This window comes from Pseudophryne corroboree, chromosome 9 (genome assembly GCF_028390025.1).
Source record: "Pseudophryne corroboree isolate aPseCor3 chromosome 9, aPseCor3.hap2, whole genome shotgun sequence".
In the NCBI taxonomy this organism is placed as follows: Eukaryota; Metazoa; Chordata; class Amphibia; order Anura; family Myobatrachidae; genus Pseudophryne; species Pseudophryne corroboree.
In genome coordinates, this window is record NC_086452.1 from 251302581 (window position 1) to 251324232 (window position 21652).

The 21652-nt window shown below is 44.0% G+C and overlaps 1 protein-coding gene across 1 annotated transcript in view; it reads left to right on the plus strand.

The window, feature by feature from the left end:
* Positions 1 to 21652, plus strand: part of EDEM3 (ER degradation enhancing alpha-mannosidase like protein 3) — a 217098-nt gene that overhangs the window by 110278 nt on the left and 85168 nt on the right. Inside the window, exons 10-11 of the mRNA XM_063940205.1 lie at positions 4608 to 4733; positions 5389 to 5472. Of these exons, the coding sequence (XP_063796275.1) occupies positions 4608 to 4733; positions 5389 to 5472 (210 nt within the window). The remainder of the gene's footprint in view (positions 1 to 4607; positions 4734 to 5388; positions 5473 to 21652) is intronic.

A 21652-nucleotide genomic window follows, 5' to 3' on the forward strand; every position in this document is an offset into this window, starting at 1 on the left:
CTTCGTCAGAAAGGAGTCAATATAATTCCTTATCTGGATGATCTCCTGATAAAGGCGAGATCCAGAGAGCAGTTGTTACAATACATCTTACTCTCTCTGTCAATACTCCAACAACACGGGTGGATTATAAAATATCCAAAGTCACAGTTGGAACCGACGACAAGGTTCTCTTTCCTCGGGATGATTCTGGACACAGAAGTTCAGAGAGTTTTTTTGCCGTTGGAAAAGGCTGTGGAAATACAGAAAATGGTAAAACAGATACTGAAACCATCCTGTGTGTCGATCCATCACTGCATTCGGTTGTTGGGGGAAGATGGTGGCGGCCTATGAAGCCATACAGTTTGGCAGGTTCCATGCCAAGGTATTCCAGTGGGACCTGTTGGACAAGTAGTCGGGGTCACACCTGCACATGCACCGAAAGATAATCCTGTCGTCAAAAACCAGGATTTCGCTCCTTTGGTGGTTACACAGCTCTCACCTACTAGAGGGACGCAGGTTCGGGATTCAGGACTGGGTCCTGGTAACCACGGATGCAAGTCTCCGAGGCTGGGGAGCTGTCACTCAGGGAGAAAACTTCCAAGGATGTTGGTCACATTTACAACGGCCTTCAACAAGCGGTACATCTTCTTCAAGACCGTCCCGTGCAGATCCAGGCGGACAGTGTAACAGCAGTCGCATACATAAACAGGCAGGGCGGAACGAAAAGCAGAGCGGCAGAGGCGACAAAAATCCTCCGCTGGGCAGAAAAACATCTACAAGCTCTGTCGGCAATATTCATTCCGGGAGTAGACAACTGGGAAGCAGACTTTCTCAGCAGACACTATCTCCATCCAGGAGAGTGGGGCCTCCACCAAGAAGTCTTTGCAGAGGTGACAAGTCTGTGGAGAGTTCCTCAAGTAGACATGATGGCATCTCGTCTCAACAAGAAGCTTCAGAGATACTGTTCCAGGTCGAGAGACCCTCAAGCAGTAGCAGTGGATGCACTAGTGACCCAGTGGGTTTTCCTGTCAGTGTATGTCTTCCCTCCACTTCTGCTGATCCCAAAGGTACTCAGGATCATAAGAAAAACAAGGGTTCGAGCAATCTTCATTGCCCCAGACTGGCCAAGGAGGGCTTGGTACCCAGATCTTTAGCAGTTGCTCATAGAAGATCCTCGGCCTCTTCCTCCTCGCGAGGACCTGCTGCAGCAGGTTCCGTGCGTGTATCAAGACTTACCGCGGCTACGTTTGACGGCATGGCTGTTGAGCGCCGGATCCTAGCCAGGAAGGGTATTCCCAAGGAAGTCATCCCCACTCTTATTCAGGCCAGAAAGGGAGTAACATCAAAACATTACCACCGTATTTGGAGAAAATGTGTGTCTTGGTGTGAATCCAAGAAAGCTCCTACGGAAGAGTTTCACTTAGGACGTTTCCTCCATTTTCTACAGGCTGGTGTCGAAGCGGGCCTCCGATTGGGATCAATCAAGGTCCAGATTTCGGCCTTGTCAGTGTTCTTCCAAAAACAATTGGCCTCTCTTCCAGAGGTTCAGACCTTCGTGAAAGGGGTTCTGCACATCCAGCCTCCATTCCTGCCTCCAGTGGCACCATGGGACCTTAACGTGGTGTTGCAGTTTCTTCAATCAGATTGGTTTGAACCTCTACAAGAGATAGAGTTGAAGTTTCTCACTAGGAAAGTTGTGATGCTTTTGGCTTTGGCGTCGGCAAGACGGGTGTCTGAATTGGGGTGCCTTGTCTCACAAGAGCCCTTACCTGATCTTCCATGAAGATAGAGCGGAGTTGAGAACTCGACAACATTTTCTTCCTAAGGTAGTTTCATCGTTCCACATAAACCAACCTATTGTAGTGTCAGTAGTTACTGACACATTCACTGAATCAAAGTCTCTAGATGTGGTTAGAGCTTTGAAAATCTATGTTGCTAGAACGGCTCGTATACAGAAAACGGAGGCCCTATTTGTCCTGTATGCTCACAACAAAATTGGGTGTCCTGCTTCCAAGCAGACTATTGCACGTTGGATCAGAAATACGATTCAGCAAGCTCATACTACGGCTGGGTTGCCGTTACCGACGTCGGTAAAAGCCCACTCCACTAGGAAGGTGGGCTCATCCTGGGCGGCTGCCCGGGGGGTCTCGGCATTACAACTGTGCCGAGCAGCTACTTGGTCAGGGTCAAACACATTTGCAAAGTTATACAAGTTTGACACCTTGGCCGATGAGGACCTAAAGTTTGGTCAATCGGTGCTGCAGGGTCATCCGCACTCTCCAGCCCGTACTGGAGCTTTGGTATAGACCCCATGGTCTTGATGTGGTCCCCAGCATCCTCTAGGACACAGGTTCTCAAACTCGGTCCTCAGGACCCCACACAGTGCATGTTTTGCAGGTCTCGTCACAGAATCGCAAGTGAAATAATTAGCTCCACCTGTAGACCTTTTAAAATGTGTCATTGAGTAATTAATACACCTGTGCACCTGCTGGGTTACCTGCAAAACATGCACCGTGTGGGGTCCTGAGGACCGAGTTTGAGAACCTATGCTCTAGGACGTATGAGAAAACAGGATTTTGATACCTACCGGTAAATCCTTTTCTCCTAGTCCGTAGAGGATGCTGGGCGCCCGTCCCAGTGCGTACTTTTACCTGCAGTTTAGTTATTTGAGTTACACAAGTTGTGTTATCTTAGTTTCAGCATGTTGCTGCAATTGTTTCATGCCTGTTGGCGTGTTATGTTGAATGCCATGTGTGCGGCATGGTTGAGGGTGTGAGTTGGTATGTATCTCACCACTAGTATTAAAGTAAGTCCTTCCCTCGAAATGTCCATCTCCCTGGGCACAGTTCCTATAACTGAGGTCTGGAGGAGGGGCATAGGGGGAGGAGCCAGTTCACACCCATTGAAAAGTCTAAAGAGTGCCCATGGCTCCTGTGGAACCTCCTATACCCCATGGTGTTGATGTGGTCCCCAGCATCCTCTACGGACTAGGAGAAAAGTGTTTACCGGTAGGTATCAAAATCCGTTTTTGTTTTTTTTTCTGTAATATTTAGACACACTTGTTCGACCATTATTTTGCATTTTAAGTTTAATAAGTAATTATGTTGAATGGATTTCACAAATGTACAATCATCTAAAATCTTACATGTTCTGTAGAATAAATGTATTGCAAGTATTCATAAAGAATAAATTCTGCCATCTTAGGCTGGTGTCATACGTGTTTGTTTTTTTCTTTTTACAATTAGCTTCAATATTATCTTCTACTTAAACTGACGAGTACAGGAGTATGTCCTACAAAAGTTTCTATTCACATGAGAACAGTAGAATAAGTAAAGTTCAAGAGTCCCCATATAGAAACAACTTAGCTTTAGGTGAGCAGACACACAGCATCCTTTCTCACAATGCAATTATATTGAATGTGACCTTGAAACTATATTGCTATTTATCTACAAAAAATATATACTTTAAAAGATAAATTATTCAAAAACCTGTTTGTCTAGGTTTGGTCATTTTGATCATCACTACTTGAAAAAAGGTTTGGCTATGTGTGGGTGAACAGATTGAACTATAATGATCTTTCTTATCCTGATTTTGTAGCACATTTTTGGATTTTCCTGTGTGTATTCAATGAAAAGTTAATTTGGTCAAATATCTTTTTGATTTTAGATTTCAGAAAGCTGTTTATTGGCAGTTTTTATAGCTGTGTATCTGTTTTCAGTGCTATGCAATAATGTACACAACTGTTTTTTAATGTTGCACTGACTGTCTGAGATAGCACAAGCTCTGCAGTGTAGTGTTCTGAACTGCATGTGTGACACCAGCCTTGTGTACAGAAGTTTAATGTTTAGGCAAAATGTAAACCTCTCCATTAGTGTCCGAAACTGGATAGGGACGTAATTCACATAACACTGTAACATCGATTTACAGATTATGGATTGCAGCAGTGATTTAAGGGGAAATTAACTGAATGTTTCATATATAAGAATGTTTAAGAATTTGGTTATCTCCAAGCATACTATACATGCTTAAGTTTATTCAGACATTCAGAAAATTATTGTATGCATACATAGTCATTAAGATGTTGTGATGTAAATTATCTGATGGCCAAATATTATGAGTTTGATTCAAAGCTGCACCCAAGTTGGCCCATATGCCGTATCACCTGTCTCTATCCACTTGTGAAAGTAGCCATCATGAGAAGTGCGCATCTGAATGCTCACCAATGATTTGTCTGCAATTCTTCCTATACATACAAATCCTTTCACTCAGACTTAGATTTCATGTGAGAGTGCCGTTACACCAACTAGGCCAAAAATGACGTCCTGACAGATATGCATGCGTATTGTGTAGTGTGAAAAAAACAGCAAGATCTGTCCACAGAATATACTTGAGTGCAACCCTGAATTGACCACTGTTTGTACTATGCTTTAATTATGTTGTCCTATCTAATTAGTTGTTTGTGTCCCTCTTATAAACAGGCTTTTACTACTTAAAGTTTATTCTTTGGTGGACTATCTGACTTGCTAGTCTTATTTCCTCCCAGAACCAGCAATGAAGTGTACATATTTTCTGATCAGTGCTGATGAATTGTGTTACTAATACCATTTAACTTCTCTCTCAATGTTTAGCATTATGATGCCATTATGCGGTATATCAGTCAGCCACCACTACTGCTGGATGTTCATATACACAAACCCATGCTCACTGCCCGGACGTGGATGGATTCCCTGCTTGCATTTTTCCCTGGTCTTCAGGTCTGAATTTCCACATAAGAGTGAATTAGTTGTAAAATCTGTTTTCTGCGCCTCCGTTTCTAGTATCTGTCTGTCATCTTCTTATGTACAAATATATACAAAAAAGTCTTATTCAAAAAACCTCAATTTTTAAAGTTTCCTGGAGGCGTATCCTAGTGCTTTGTATAATAGAAATACATATTACTTTGTACAGTAGTTGGCGATATAGGTTTATATTTGAAGCACTAGTGTGAAAAATGGCCATGGTTGCAATGAAGTGGTGTTTTATTACCCAACACGTGAATAAGCACTTGGAGTCTTTGTTAGTCAAATATGACTATTTGGTTTTAGATTTTTTTTTTGCCCCAGCACAAACACATTTTATTTATATTGTGCCCATATCTTAAGCTCTTTAAAGGGAATAACTACAGTATCAGTATACTGTAGGTTTCCAAACAAATCATTTACTGTGAGTAATGCACTGTGGTCCATGCATTGTCTTTTTTTTTTTTTTCTTCTAAATAAATCTAAATGGGATTTCCAATTTAGTACGGCTGTAATGAGTCACAACGTTTAATACCTTAAGCACATTTCTTATGATCCAGAACTCTACTGTGAATGAATGTCTTCATACAGTTGTTTTACAATGATTTTAACTGCCTCATACTTATTGTAGGTCTTGAAAGGAGACATAAGACCTGCTATAGAAACTCATGAAATGTTGTATCAAGTAATAAAAAAACACAATTTCCTGCCAGAGGTAAGTAAGCTATTTGTACTTTTATGTGTAATTAAAATTTTGTAAGGTATAGAAAGTTAGGGTAATGTTAAAGAACAGTATACTCCTGGTAGCTGATTATAGTTATTAGATAAATGTTTGTACTAAATACATTTAAATAAGGTTTCAAAAGTTTTTAACTTGTTGAAATAGGCTGTTCACAAGCGTTGACATTATTTATGAAAGTACAAATAATTTTAGTGTGCCAACCATGCGCGCTAGGATGGAAACCACACCAAAGTATATTTGGTGATGGTTTTTTCTCTTGGCAACAGATGATGCGCTACTTCTATTTGAATTGACTAAACTGACAGTTCCAGATTGTTTCATGTACTTAAAGTTACTAGGCTTCCTATGCAGCAGCAAATATCTTGTTGGCTGTCTGACTGTAGTATGTGAGGTTGAAAATTCAAGTCCCGGTTATGGTATGCTGAGAATTGTCTGGGTTTTTTTTTTTCGTTTTTGTTTTTTAATATGGTGTGATAAAACTGTTTGACAAGCTGCACAAGGACTGATAGCTTACAGTAAGTGAAGTAATATGGTATAGAAGGTTTTGTGTTGAAATCCTTTGATTGGAGCGTTAACCCTGGAACACTAATCATGGCTCTCAGACCCGAACACTTTTTTCACATTTGTTATAAAAACAAACTTTTTTTTTTTTTTTTAATCAAATCGAATATCTTCAGTACCTTAGTATAATATTACATCTATATCAGCCATAATGCGAAAATGTTGGGAATGTTTATAGTTTAGCTGTTATAAAGAAGTTAGCGATAGTCTGACATCAAACTCACCCTGGTTTCTCTTGCATTCATAGGGGATACTGGGATGGCTGAATACAGTGGGATATAGATGGGTCCATTGGAGCCGGTGCACTTTAAATTTCTTCAACCTAGTGTGTGCTGGCTCCTCCCCTTTATGCCCCTACCGTAGACCAGTTTAGAAAATAGTGCGCTAAGAGCCGGTCACACTGTGGAGGGCTCCAGAGTTTTCTTCCGTTTTTTGTTATTTTACTTTATTATTTTCAAGTGAGCTTATGGGGGGACCCATCCACACCTAATAGAGAGGTGCTGGCATCCGAGTCCCCGGCTGCCAGGACAACGGTCCCGGGGGGATCTCGCACTGAAGCCATTTCAGGGCTAGCACTGGAGCCCCACAGCCTGCCGCCACCCTAAGCAAGCTGAAAACAAGTCTCATCTATGGTGGGTGAGTAGAAACAGGGAACCCGAGTAGCGGGGACCCCGGTTCAAGTGGCGGCAAGAATTACAGTAACACACTGTCCTAATAGAGAAGGCTACTGTGTGATCTTGTACAAATTTCAGTCGCACACTGCCCTAGCAGAGAGGGCTACTGTGTGATCTTCTAAAAAGGTGTTTCTAACTTAAAACACTGTTATAGGCATGTTTTCCTGTTCATATAAAGGTTTAACATGATTTTCTAATTAAACTGCCTTTACTAACAGGTCACAGCTCAGCGCGCTGTTTTGAAGGGGTGGAGCTAGCTGCGCAGCGAGAGAGCACACACTGGGCGCCATTCCTGAGGCAGAAACGCTCCACAGGGGTCACGGTCTCCAGAAACCAGTGGGAGACAGACTGGGGGACCCGGATTACTTTTAAATAACTCCGGCATATTCTGCCAGGCGTGTTATTGGTGTGTTAAGGCAGAAGTGTGTGCAGTTCTTCTCTCTCTCTCTCTCTCTCTTTGTGCCTTCTCCTATGTACTTTGCATGGGCAACAAGTGTTTGAGGCTTGTTTACTCTTGTGTGTGAGTGAGTTTCTCTGGAGAGCATGGCATGCAAAAAGCAATTGCATGTTTACACAGTCGCCAAAAGGTTCTCCGTTTTGTGAACAATGAGTCCACCTCACAAGCCAATAGCAAGTTGGAAGAAGGGCAGGCTCTGTAGCATAGGGATAGATATACACACTCCAGCGCTAAGGAGAGTACCACATTCACAGAGTGAGTTCAGAAAGCTTCATACAAAAAACTTATCACCAATGTGGATAATAAGTTTAGTTAATACTTAACGTTAGGGAAGTGATCAACACAAATGTAGGATGATCTTAGTCCATAGATTTCCACAGTTTACCATATGAAAGGAACAAAAGAATATATGATAGTGCAGATTATTTAAAACAAGATTCAAATTTTAATACAGGTATCCACTTACAAACATAGAGTTTGGATTGAGCCTGATATTGTTCCTGTAGTGGCAATTTCAGCATCTAGTAGGTACATCGATTCCAAGTATACCCCGAATCTTTCATGTTGACTCCATAGTAAGGTATATGATACCATAAAAAGAAGAATATAGATAGTGCAAGTATGTAAAAACAGCCAAAAGATTTTAATACAAATATGCACTTACAAACACTTGAAAAAACACAGCATAACGGGTTCCCCACTGGCAAAACAGCATAGGTGAGTTCCTGATGTTTCGAGGAATTCCAACACTAACTTCCGGAATGTGAATGCTGTAACAGACCTACGATCTCCAGCCATGCAGGGTATCCGTCCCAAAGCCACACTAGACGCGTTTCAGACCAAAGTCCTTCCTCAGTAGCGTGGCTTATGTTCTCCTGAATGTCCTTATATTGAGAATAAACAGGTGCTCCCAATCCCCGCTAATTTGCGCCGTCCGCGCGTCAAACACGTGTCACAGCCGGAACCGGAAGTGATGTCGCGATTTGCGTTCCATCCAACCGGAAATGGTTCATATGCGTTCCACAGTCGTTTTCTGAATGCCAAGCGTGTCCGTCACTACCGGAAACGGAAGTGACGTCATAATTTGCGTTTCACTTGGCCGGAAGGAGATCACATATGTTCCAAGTCCATTTCTCTAACAGGAGTCTTTAACAACAAGTCCAGATACAAGATCCTCTTAATACAACTAGGGCAAGACAATCACATAACAAGAGCATCAATAAAAACAAAACAAGATATACATTCTTAAAGTGCAGTGAGATTATATAAAAAGTATATTGAAGATTATATAAAAAATATATATATAAATTACCACAAGAATTCAAGGGAATGAAGCATCAGAATAAATATAAATATAAAAAATATATATACACAAAAAATTTATAAAATATTTAAAAAATGTGAACTGATAATTATGTTAAAAAGCATTTAAGCTCAAAGTCCACATTAAGCCCATTAGGGACAAGGGTTCCTAGATAATGTATCCACCGCATTTCAGCTTGTGATAGTCGTTTCTCTATATCACGGTTTCTAGATCTAGGCAGTAACAATTGAATACCCCAAAAATTCTTAATAAAACATTCCCTTGATTCATGATAATTATGGAAATGAGCAGAGACATTGTGAGTCAAAAGAGATTTCCTAATGTTGTAAATGTGCTCGGCTGCTCTAATTTTTAATTGTCTCGTGGTCTTACCCACATATAGCAAGCCGCAAGTACACTCTAAAAGATATACGACATTTTTGGAATGGCAGGTAATGAATTCATTAATAGGGTATATTTTACCCCCAATGTCTAGACTACTAACTTTATCTTTTGTCTTAACTGTCTTACACATAAGACAATCCCCGCATCGATGGAAACCTTTTGTTCTAATGCTCTGCCTAATCTCAGTTGTTAAATTGCTTTTAACCAAATGATCTTTTAAGGACGGTGCCTTCCTATAGACAAAGACCGGTTTATTTGGAATAATTGTACCTATAATTGGATCTTGTTGTAGTAGTTTCCAATTGTTGATAAAAACCTTTTCTATCTCTCGGTGACAATTATTATATTGGCTAAAGAAGGCCCATTCATGTTTATTCTTATTAACAATTTTATCCTCTTTAGTTTTGTATTGTATTAAGAGGATCTTGTATCTGGACTTGTTGTTAAAGACTCCTGTTAGAGAAATGGACTTGGAACATATGTGATCTCCTTCCGGCCAAGTGAAACGCAAATTATGACGTCACTTCCGTTTCCGGTAGTGACGGACACGCTTGGCATTCAGAAAACGACTGTGGAACGCATATGAACCATTTCCGGTTGGATGGAACGCAAATCGCGACATCACTTCCGGTTCCGGCTGTGACACGTGTTTGACGCGCGGACGGCGCAAATTAGCGGGGATTGGGCGCACCTGTTTATTCTCAATATAAGGACATTCAGGAGAACATAAGCCACGCTACTGAGGAAGGACTTTGGTCTGAAACGCGTCTAGCGTGGCTTTGGGACGGATACCCTGCATGGCTGGAGATCGTAGGTCTGTTACAGCATTCACATTCCGGAAGTGAGTGTTGGAATTCCTCGAAACATCAGGAACTCACCTATGCTGTTTTGCCAGTGGGGAACCCGTTATGCTGTGTTTTTTCAAGTGTTTGTAAGTGCATATTTGTATTAAAATCTTTTGGCTGTTTTTACATACTTGCACTATCTATATTCTTCTTTTTATGGTATCATATACCTTACTATGGAGTCAACATGAAAGATTCGGGGTATACTTGGAATCGATGTACCTACTAGATGCTGAAATTGCCACTACAGGAACAATATCAGGCTCAATCCAAACTCTATGTTTGTAAGTGGATACCTGTATTAAAATTTGAATCTTGTTTTAAATAATCTGCACTATCATATATTCTTTTGTTCCTTTCATATGGTAAACTGTGGAAATCTATGGACTAAGATCATCCTACATTTGTGTTGATCACTTCCCTAACGTTAAGTATTAACTAAACTTATTATCCACATTGGTGATAAGTTTTTTGTATGAAGCTTTCTGAACTCACTCTGTGAATGTGGTACTCTCCTTAGCGCTGGAGTGTGTATATCTATCCTTTTCTTCTTTTCACTATTTCTGAGTAACCTGGATGCATTACTCTGATATACATAACTAGCTGCATTATAGGGGGTTTTTCTTGCGCACTAAAATTGGGAAAATTTTTTTTTTGTTTTCTGTAGCATAGGGGTTAAGATCCCTGCTCACAGTGATGTTCCCTGCACACAGTGTTGTCAGGGTCACTAGTTTAAATCCCGGGTTTGACCTGTGTTTATAGGGGTTCGGTATGAAATACCTCCAATCAAAATCCCGACAGCAATTGACAGACTGTCAAAATCCCGACAAGGTAAAAACCCTGACATGGACAAAGTACCGACATTTAAAATACCGACAAGGTCAAAATGCCGACATGTAAAATGCCGACATGTAAAATACCGACAGGTCAAAATACCGACATGCATTTTTCTTTGTTTTTTTGTGTGTGGGTCGACATGGACACCACATAAGTGTACCGCATGGCTCGCTGCTCTCGCCATGCTTTGGGCATGGTGCCTCGCTGCGCTCGGCACACTATTATATTCCCCCTCCAGGTCCACTGGGATGGTAAAGTATGAACAAGTCGGTTTCAATGACAAATTCATGTTGGCATTTTGTCCATGTCGGGATTTTGACCATCGGTCAATTGCTGTCGGGATTTCGACCGGAGGTAAATTGACTGCATCCTGTTTATAGTATTACCTAAAGTATCAAATTACTGCAGACATTAGTCGCATGCCTCAAAGGAGGCTAACACCCCTACCCAGGGAGTGGAAGCTCCCTGTTTGCAATAAGACATTCTGGAATACCAGACACTGTAGCAACCTGTATACTTCAGTAAACCACAGAAGTCTGTGGTCACTTTTTCTGTATCCCATAAATTGAATACACAGTTTAAACTTGGTACATCCAGATAACAAATTTTGCATTCCTCAGAGATTTCTATCATCCTTTCCATTTCCTCCAGAGGATAGAAACCACCTGATGAACCCACCAACTGTGGACCCATTAGTCTCGCGCCTTTCGAAAAATATTGTGCTTCCAGTTCCAGGGGCGACTTCTCAAAGACTGTTGTCAGACCGCAAGAGGACAAAGCCTCAGATGATAGAAAGCACACTAAAATCATTTTCTACAGCTGCAGCAGTGGCCCTGCAACCACTAATTGTGGGATGCTGGGTTTCTAAGGCCATAGAAAAATGGGATTCAAATCTAGCAGAAGGTTTCCAAGTATAAAAGTCTCAGATGATTTAGTCACTCTCGCACAACACATACAGGAAGTAGCTGCCTAGTGGTGTGAAACAACCAGGCGAATTACATGCTGATCTCTACTATATCAGCAAGGGCAGTCGCCACAAGGTGAGCCTTGTGGCTGCATCAGTGGACAGCAGCTGCTGATTCCAAGAGAGAGGTAGAGTCTCTACCATATACAGGAGAAGTGTTGTTTGGAGAGGACTTAAATAAGTGGATCATACATGATCCACTTATTTAAGTCCTCTTAAATGAGTGGAATTTTACAGCTGCTGCTGTAAAATTCACTTGCCTTCCTTCGGCTGCTCCAGCGGCATGGCGGGCTTATTTGGGCCCGTCTTTTCATTCTTTTCGTGCTTCAAGATTTCGATCAACAGCAGCACGTGGACAGGGAAATAGGTACAGAGCAGCAGTTCTGTTGTCACAGCGCCTTCAGCATATGTTCTACCCCTACACTTGGGGATCTCAGGGTAGACGCAGGTCTAAAACATTTGGAAACGCTCCTGCCAGGAGGATCAGGAATGTGATCTCTCAGGGCTACAAGATAGTGTTCGACACATCTCCTCCTCACAGATCTGTCGCTTCAGGTTACCAGTTTCTTTACAGTCTCCGGTAATATTACAGGAGTCTATAAACAGACTTCTGATAGCAGAGGTAGTTGTCACAGTTCAACCAGAAGGGTAGGTCAGGCCCATTCTGAATCTGAAGTCCACGAACCTACTGGTCTTCAAATTAAATATAGAATCTCTGCGAGTAATCACCACAACAATGGAAAGAGGAGAGTTCCGGATATCCCTGGATATCAAGGAGGCCTACTACCTCCGTATTCCAATATCGGCGCTGCACAAGGCATTCCTACAATCATTATCAATTCCAGGCCTTACCTTTCGTCTTTTAACAGCACCGACAGTCTATATACAGGTCATGGCGGAGATATTATATCTCCATTTTTTAGGGAGTAAACATTGTACCATAACTGGACGATCTGCTCATAAATGCACCATCCAAGGAACACTTACTGCGCAGCATTACTCTCAATCATGGGTGGGTTCTCAATCTCAATAAATCCCACTTACTACCTACTCAGGAACTTCAGTTTCTGGGTGTGATTCTGGATACAGTATCTCAGAGCGTGTTTCTTCTTCTGGAAAGGGCTACAGCAATCCATATTTTGGTACACTCAGTCCTTCAACCACAAAAGGTATATGTCCATCTTTGCATACCCTACTAGGGAGATGGTTGTCTCCTTCAAAGCAACTTAGTATGGAAGATTTAATTCCCGAACATTCCAGCTGGATCTCCTCGCAAAAGGGTCGAGATAACATTTGCACATGTACTGACTGATCCATCTTTCATCGCAGATGAGTGGCATTGCTGTGGTTGCTACAAACCTCACACCTGGTGAAGGGACGAGTTATCGGAATTCTCAATTGGACTTTGCTAACAATGGATGCGAGCCTCGGGTGCTGCAGAGCAGTAACCCAGAGCGCGCAATTTAAAGACAGGTGGTCGTTGCTAGGGACTACCTCGTCCAATGAATATTATGGAATTACGAGCAATCTGCAATTCCCTACGACAGGCTGCTTTCCTACTTCAGTACCAGACCATTCAGGTACCATCTGACAATGCAGTGGCATCCTTGAAAACCGCCAGGGCATACCAAAAGGCAGAGCAGCTATGATAGACGTAACCGAGTTCTTCACTGGGCAGAAAGCAATGCCACAGCAATTGTGGCAGTCTTAATTCCAGGAATGGACACCTGGGAAGTGGACTTCCTCAGCAGACAAGCTACACCCGGGAGAGTGGGGTCTTCATCCCCAAGCTTTTCACCAGATAGAATCCTGGTGGGGTCGGCCACAATTAGACCTGATAGCTTCTCAAAGCAACAAGACTCTTCACCGCTGTTGTTCGAGACCAAGGGACCCACAGGCGGTAGCGATATGCGACGCCTTGGAATTGCCAGAAGGTGTATTTTGTTTCCTCCATTTCCATTCTCCCAAGAGTTCTAAAGAGGATACCGACAGAGAAGATGCAAGCAATCCTCGTTGCCCAAGACTGGCCATGCAGGGCATGGTCGCAGATCTCATCTCTCTTCTAGTAGACGATCTATGGCCCCTACCACTGAGAGAGGATCTTCAGCAAGGGTCGTTCGTATATGTAGACTTTCTCCGGCAGAGTCTACAGGTTATCCACATGATAACATTGGAATATGACGAAGCGACAGCGGATTTGCACCAAACGATCAAAGCTTTTCGTCCTCCCAGCATGCAACGGGCCCGTCCATTTATCCCCGGCTCAGGCAAATCAGGAGTTGGGCCATTGTCAAGAGGGCTGCTATTTTAGCAGCCCTAAGCTTTCTTATTTTATTTTTCTCTAACGTCCTAGTGGATGCTGGGGACTCCGTAAGGACCATGGGGAATAGACGGGCTCCGCAGGAGACATGGGCACTTTAAGAGAGAATTTAGATTCTGGTGTGCTCTGGCTCCTCCCTCTATGTCCCTCCTCCAGACTTCAGTTTGAATCTGTGCCCGGACGAGCTGGGTGCTGTTCAGTGAGCTCTCCTGAGCTTGCTGTAAAAGTATTTTGTTAGGTTTTTTATTTTCAGGGAGCTCTGCTGGCAACAGACTCCCTGCATCGTGGGACAGAGGGGAGAGAAGCAGCCCTACTCTCTGAAGATAGGTACTGCTTCTCAGGCTACTGGACGCCATTAGCTCCAGAGGGATCGTACACAGGATCTCACCCTCGTCGTCCGATCCCAGAGCCGCGCCGGCGTCCCCCTCGCAGAGCCGGAAGACAGAAGCCGGGTGAGCATGAGAAGCAAGAAGACTTCGAAATCGGCGGCAGAAGACTCCGGTCTTCACTGAGGTAGCGCACAGCACTGCAGCTGTGCGCCATTGCTCCCACACACACCTCACATACTCCGGTCACTGTAAGGTTGCAGGGCGAAGGGGGGGGCGCCCTGGGCAGCAATTGGGACCTCTTTGGCAAAAGTTTAGCATATATACAGTTGGGCACTGTATGTATGTATGAGCCCCCGCCAAGAAAATGTATATTTAAGCGGGACAGAAGCCTGCCGTTGAGGGGGTGGGGCTTCTTCCTAAGCACTCACCAGCGCCATGTTTTTTCTCCACAGCACCGCTGAGAGGAAGCTCTCCAGCCTCTCCCCTGCAGATACACGGAAGAAGAGGGTAAAAAGAGAGGGGGGGCACATAATTAGGCGCAAAAATCAATATAAACAGCAGATACTGGGTTAACATTAAGTTACTGTGTTATTCCTGGGTTAATAGCGCTGGGGTGTGTGCTGGCATACTCTCTCTCTGTCTCTTCAGATGAGCATTCCCTGAGTGTGTGGTGTGTCGGTACGTGTGTGTCGACGCGTCTGAGGTAAAAGGCTCCCCTAAGGAGAAGATGGAGCAAAGGTGTGTGTGAGGGGTGTCTCCGTCGACAACGCCGACACCTGTTTGGATATGTGTAATTAAGTGCTAAGGTGAAATTATTGCACAAAAGATTAGAGAACAGACAGGGAATCGACCCATGTCTGTCCCTATGTCGCAGAGACCTTCAGAGTCTCTCAATGATCACTATCCAAAATAATAGACACTGATATCGACACGGAGTCTGACTCCAGTGTCGACTACGATAATGCAAAGTTACAGCCAAAATGGCAGGAAAGTATTCAATATATGATTATTGTAATAAAAGATGATTTGCATATCACTGATGACTCATCTGTCCCTGACACAAGGGTACACATGTTTAAGGGGAAGAAAGCTGAGGTAAATTTCCCTCCTCTCGTGATGAAAAAGAGCGGGAATCTCCAGACAAGAGACTGCAGTTTCCCACAAAGAATTCTCAGGGAGTATCCTTTCCCTACTAGGGCCAGGATACGATGGGAATCTTCCCCTAGGGTGTCACGTTTGCCCAAAAGATAGCCCTGACTTAACAGCTATCCTCAGGGATCCTGCAGATAGCGTGCACAGTCTGGTACACTACTCAGACCGGCGATTGTGTCGGCATGGGTTTATAGCGCTGTAGCAGCGTGGTCAGGTACCTTATTAGCAGAGATTGAGACCCTAGTATGTATGTGTGTGTGTATATATATATATATATATATATATATATCTATATATATATATATATATATCTATATATATATATATAGATATATATATATATAGATATAGATATAGATATAGATATAGATAGATAGATATTAAAGATGCCCAGAGAGACATTAGTCTGTTTGACGTGTCCTGTAGAATATGCATTGGACAGGTGATGCCGACTTAAGAGGCATATGGAAGGCTGAGGATTGTGTGGAGAAGGGATCTCGGACCTGGTCTCCACAGCTATAGCTGGTAATTCTGATCTTTTGCCTTATATTCCTGCACAGCCTAGGAAAGCACGACATTATCAAATGCAGCCTTTCGATCACAAAGAAACAAGAAAGTCCGAGGTGCGTCCTTTCTTGCCAGAGGCAGGGGCAGAGGAAAGAAGCTGCACAACACAGCTAGTTCCCAGGAACAGAAGTCCTCCCCGGCCTCTACAAAATCCACCGCATGTCGCTGGGGCTCCACGGAGCTAGGCCCGGTGGGGGCACGTCTTCGTAATTTTAGCCACAAGTGGGTTCACTCCCTGTTGGATCCCTGGGCAATTGATATTGTGTCTCAGGGATACAAGCTGGACTTTGAGAAAGATGCCCCCTCACCGACGGCCCTGCTGGCTTCCCCCCACGAGAGGGAAATAGTGTTAACTGCAATTCACAAATTGTATCTTCAACAGGTGGTGGTCAAGGTTCCCCTCCTTCAACAAGGAGGGGGTTATTATTCGACCATGTTGTAGTCCCGAAACCGGACGGTTCGGTCAGACCCATATTGAATTTAAAATCCCTGAACATATACCTGAAAAGGTTCAAGATGGAATCGCTAAGAGCGGTCATCGCAAGCCTGAAAGGGGGAGATTTTATGGTGTCTCTGGACATAAAGGATGCATACCTTCATGTCCCCATTTATCCACCTCATCAGGCGTACCTCAGATTTGCGGTACAGGATTGTCATTACCAATTTCAGACGTTGCCGTTTGGTCTCCCCACGGCCCCGAGAATCTTCACCAAGGTAATGGCGGAAATGATGGTGCTCCTGCGGAAGCAAGGTGTCACAATTATCCAGTACTTGGACGATCTCCTCATAAAAGCGAGATTAAGAGAGCAGTTGCTGAACAGCGTATCACTTTCTCTGGAAGTGTAACGGCAACACGGCTGGATTCTAAATATTCCAAAGTCGCAGTTGGTTCCTACGGCTCATCTGCCTTTCCTAGGCATGATTCTAGACACAGACCAGAAAAGGGTTTATCTCCCGATAGAGAGAGCTCAGGAGCTCATGACACTGGTCAGGAACTTATTAAAACCAAAACAGGTGTCCGTGCATCATTGCACTCGAGTCCTGGGAAGGATGGTGGCATCATAAGAGGCCATTCCCTTCGGCAGGTTCCATGCGAGGACCTTTTCAATGGGACTTACTGGACAAGTGGTCCGGATCACATCTTCAGATGCATCGGTTAATCACCCTATCCCCCAGGGCCAGGGTCTCTCCTGTGGTGGCTGCAGAGTGCTCACCTTCTCGAGAGCCGCAGATTCGGCATTCAGGACTTGGGTCCTGGTGACCACGGATGCAAGCCTCCGAGGGTGGGGAGCAGTCGCACAGGGAAGGAATTTCGAAGGTCTGTGGTCAAGTCAGGAGACTTGCCTTCACATCACCATCCTGGAATTAAGGGCCGTATACAACGCCCTACGTCAAGCGGAGACCCTGCTTCGCGACCAACCGGTTCTGATTCAGTCAGAAGCCACCAGAATTCTTCGCTGGGCGGAGAATCACGTAAGCGCACTGTCAGCAGTGTTCATCCCGGGAGTGGACAGCTGGGAAGCAGACTTCCTCAGCAGGCACGACCTCCACCCGGGAGAGTGGGGACTTCATCAAGAAGTCTTCACGCAGATTGCAAGTCGGTGGGAACTGCCACAGGTGGACGTGATGGCATCCTGCCTCAACAAAAAGCTACAGAGGTATTGCCCCAGGTCATGGGACCCTCAGGCGATAGCTGTGGACGCACTGGTGTCACCGTGGGTGTTCCAGTCGGTCTATGTATTTCCTCCTCTTCCTCTCATACCCAAGGTGCTGAGAATCATAAGAAAAAGAGGGGTGAGAACAATACTCATTGTTCCGGATTGGCCAAGAAGGACTTGGTATCCAAATCTGCAAGAAATGCTCACAGAGGACCTGTGGCCTCTGCCTCTAAGACAGGACTTGTTGCAACAGGGGCCCTGTCTGTTCCAAGACTTACCGCAGCTGCGTTTGACGGCATGGCGGTTGAACGCCGGATCCTAGCAGAAAAAGGCATTCCGGATGAGGTCATTCCTACGCTGATAAAGGCTAGCAAGGACATGACGGCTCAACATTATCACCGTATATGGCGGAAATATGTTGCTTGGTGTGAGGCCAGGAATGCCCCTACGGAGGAATTCCAGCTGGGCCGTTTCCTTTATTTCCTACAGTCGGGAGTGACTTTGGGCTTAAAATTGGGGTCCATTAAGGTCCAGATTTCGGCCCTATCCATTTTCTTTCAAAAAGAACTGGCTTCTCTTCCTAAAGTTCAGACGTTTGTAAAGGGAGTGCTGCATATTCAGCCCCTTTTTGTGCCTCCAGTGGCACCTTGGGATCTTAACGTGGTGTTGAGTTTCCTGAAATCACACTGGTTTGAACCACTCAAAACGGTGGAATTGAAATATCTCACGTGGAAGGTGGTCATGCTACTAGCCTTGGCTTCGGCTAGGCGTGTGTCGGAATTGGCGGCTTTGTCACATAAAAGCCCCTATCTGGTTTTCCATGCGGATAGAGCAGAATTGCGGACCCGCCCACAGTTTCTGCCGAAAGTGGTTTCATCCTTTCATATAAACCAACCTATTGTGGCTACTACTGACTTGGAGGATTCCGAGTTACTTGATATGGTCAGGGCTTTAAAGGTTTATGTAGCCAGAACGGCTAGGGTCAGGAAAACAGAATCTTTGTTTATCCTGTATGCTTCCAACAAGCTTGGGGCGCCTGCTTCAAAGCAAACTATTGCTCGCTGGATCTGTAATACGATTCAGCAGGCTCATTCTGCGGCTGGATTGCCGCTGCCAAAATCCGTTAAGGCCCATTCCACTAGGAAGATGTGCTCTTCTTGGGCGGCTGCCCAAGGGGTCTCGGCATTACAGCTGTGCCGAGCGGCTACTTGGTCAGGTTCAAACACTTTTGCAAAGTTCTATAAGTTTGATACCCTGGCTGAGGAGGACCTTGTGTTTGCTCAATCGGTGCTGCAGAGTCATCCGCACTCTCCCGTCCGTTTGGGAGCTTTGGTATAATCCCCATGGTCCTTACGGAGTCCCCAGCATCCACTAGGACGTTAGAGAAAATAAGATTTTACTTACCTTTAAATCTATTTCTTGTAGTCCGTAGTGGATGCTGGGCGCCCGTCCCAAGTGCGGAGTTCTTCTGCAATACTTGTATATAGTTATTGCTGCAATAAGGGTTATGTTATAGTTGCATCAGGGTTGTACTGATGCTCTGTTGTTGTTCATACTGTTGACTGGGTAAGTTTATCACAAGTTATACGGTGTGATTGGTGTGGCTGGTATGTATCTTGCCTAGATTACCAAAATCCTTTCCTTATACTGTCAGCTCTTCCGGGCACAGTTTCTCTAACTGAGGTCTGGAGGAGGGACATAGAGGGAGGAGCCAGAGCACACCATAATCTAAATTATTTCTTAAAGTGCCCATGTCTACTGCGGAGCCCGTCTATTCCCCATGGTCCTTACGGAGTCCCCAGCATCCACTACGGACTACGAGAAATAGATTTACCGGTAAGTAAATCTTATTTTATAGTCTTAATATTTTTTATTGAGTGATCTTTCTAAAAAGCGTCTTATACGTACCTTAGAAAGAGTTGCTCCAACAACTCCCCGTCGGGTTGCGATAACGCTTACCCACGAGTACAGTGCTGTTTTGGCGGGCGTCTGTGTCGGATATACTAGCAGTCCAGCAGACGTTACCAGGCTGTGGCCGGAGCACAGGGAAGAAGGTAAGGCATCGGTTCCGCTTAGAGGAGGAACGCGGACACAGCTACACTGTTTTGGCTGGAGACTACCAAACAGTCGGTGACGCAGCTGCCACTTAGGGAGCACCAGCGCTAGGCGTTAGGGATCACATGCTCCAGGGGTAGTATGAGGCCGCAATCCCTAGGGTTGAAGTCAGCAGTGGGGAGTGAGACGCTCCCCTAATCGCCCCTCCCCCCGGTTCATGACCAGTTTCCTACGAGTTTCCCGCCATGAACTGTTTTTCCCGCTTCCGTCTGAGATGCTGTGTATCTAAGGGGACCCAGTCCCAGCATAGATGGCTGGTGCATCAGTGTTCACTTGGGCGTCTGAGTTCACTGTAGGTTCACGGAGCGGTGGTGTGCACTATTAGCGTCTGGATCCACTCAGCGTTCGCAAACGTATTGATCACTCCTGGAAGCGGGGTGAGTTTCCCTGTATCCCACTCTACTGAGTACGGGCAATACAGCACTAAGTCTCTCTCTACCTTTTTGAGTATGAATAGTTGGAAAAGTGCCTAATGCATACGAGTCTGATTTGTTTTCTTCCGCTATGCGTCTGAATACGGTTAAAATCTTACATAAGGTAATGCAGTAATATGTACATACTTGAAATTGTATTTGTAGTTGATTATGTGCTCATATTGCTTATTATACTAATGTATAACTTGTGACTTGTGATTGCTGACTTTACTATAAATTCCGTCAGTTTTTCGGTCTATTCCAATCTTCAACGCTGGTGCAAAGCAGGGTACGGTCCGCTTGTATGTCACTTTAACCAACTTAAAGTGATTACAGTCACAAATTGTGTAGAACATTGTGTAAGTGTTTGATTATCATGTCTAAGAGTGGCAAAGGTGAGGAAAATACACTCAGCAGCACCTATACTCATATTATTTGTGTCGCGCAAGGCTGGGTTAACTCCTCAGGATCTGGTTGAGGATGGTTTGTGTGCAAATTGTTTTAGCTTTCACCAAGGTCTCTTTAAAAATACAAGGCAGACACAGGTGCAAGTTGATTCTCCCATGGGCTTTGTTTGCACATACATTATCCAGTATAGCTGAGCGGATAATTCCAACGTCTGTACCAGGGACAGGTTACACTATTAACCCTTACATACAGCTTTCCACCTGCAGTTTATCACTTCCAGCAGGGGAAGCAGCAGCCTCTCAACAGAAACAGACTGAAAAGCCAGTGGTAAGTCAATTACATAGACATGAAACAACATCTTCACAGTTTACACATGTTTCAGATGAGGATTCGTCGGAGGATGAAGACTCATTACACTCTGGTTCTGCATATGAAGACGAGGAAGAAGGTTTCAGCTCAGTGGACATATCTGAGTTAATTAATGAAATGAAAGCCATTCTATCCTTAGAAGAATGAGCAGAGCCTGTGTTAAAATCCAAGGCACCTGTGTTTAAACGTTCCAAAACAGTTAAGACTGAGTTTTCTGGGTCAGAGCAGCTGACGGAAATTATGGAAGTGTTTTGGGCTACGCCCAGTAAGAAATTTAGAATTCCTAGGACATGGAATTCCAATTATCCTTTTCCGGCTGGGGACTGTTTAAAGAGGGAGGTGGCCTATTCGATTAGTGCGAAAATCTGCATTACCTCTGCCTTCAACATCATTAAATGATGTCACGAATAAGAGAGTAGATGGTTTTCAAAAAAAACTTTTTTTCATGTCTGGGGCAATCATTAGACCATCCATGGCTTAAGAAAGCAGTGGCTGCCGGGGTGGATGCATTGGAAGGGGATCTTTCAATGGCATCTAGAGAGCAAAAATCCCATGTTGTACATATCAAACAGGCTGCAATGTTCTTGGAAGAAACAAAGAAGTTATAGATTTATGAAGAACTTTATTATCAATCAGGGATTATTACAATAATAACAAAGAATACATAAACAGATATATATATATATCCCAACCTTTATTCTTCTTCGAAATATAACACTGGAATACTAAGTTACATAAAACATTAATAAATGACAGGCGGCACACGGCTTTGATTT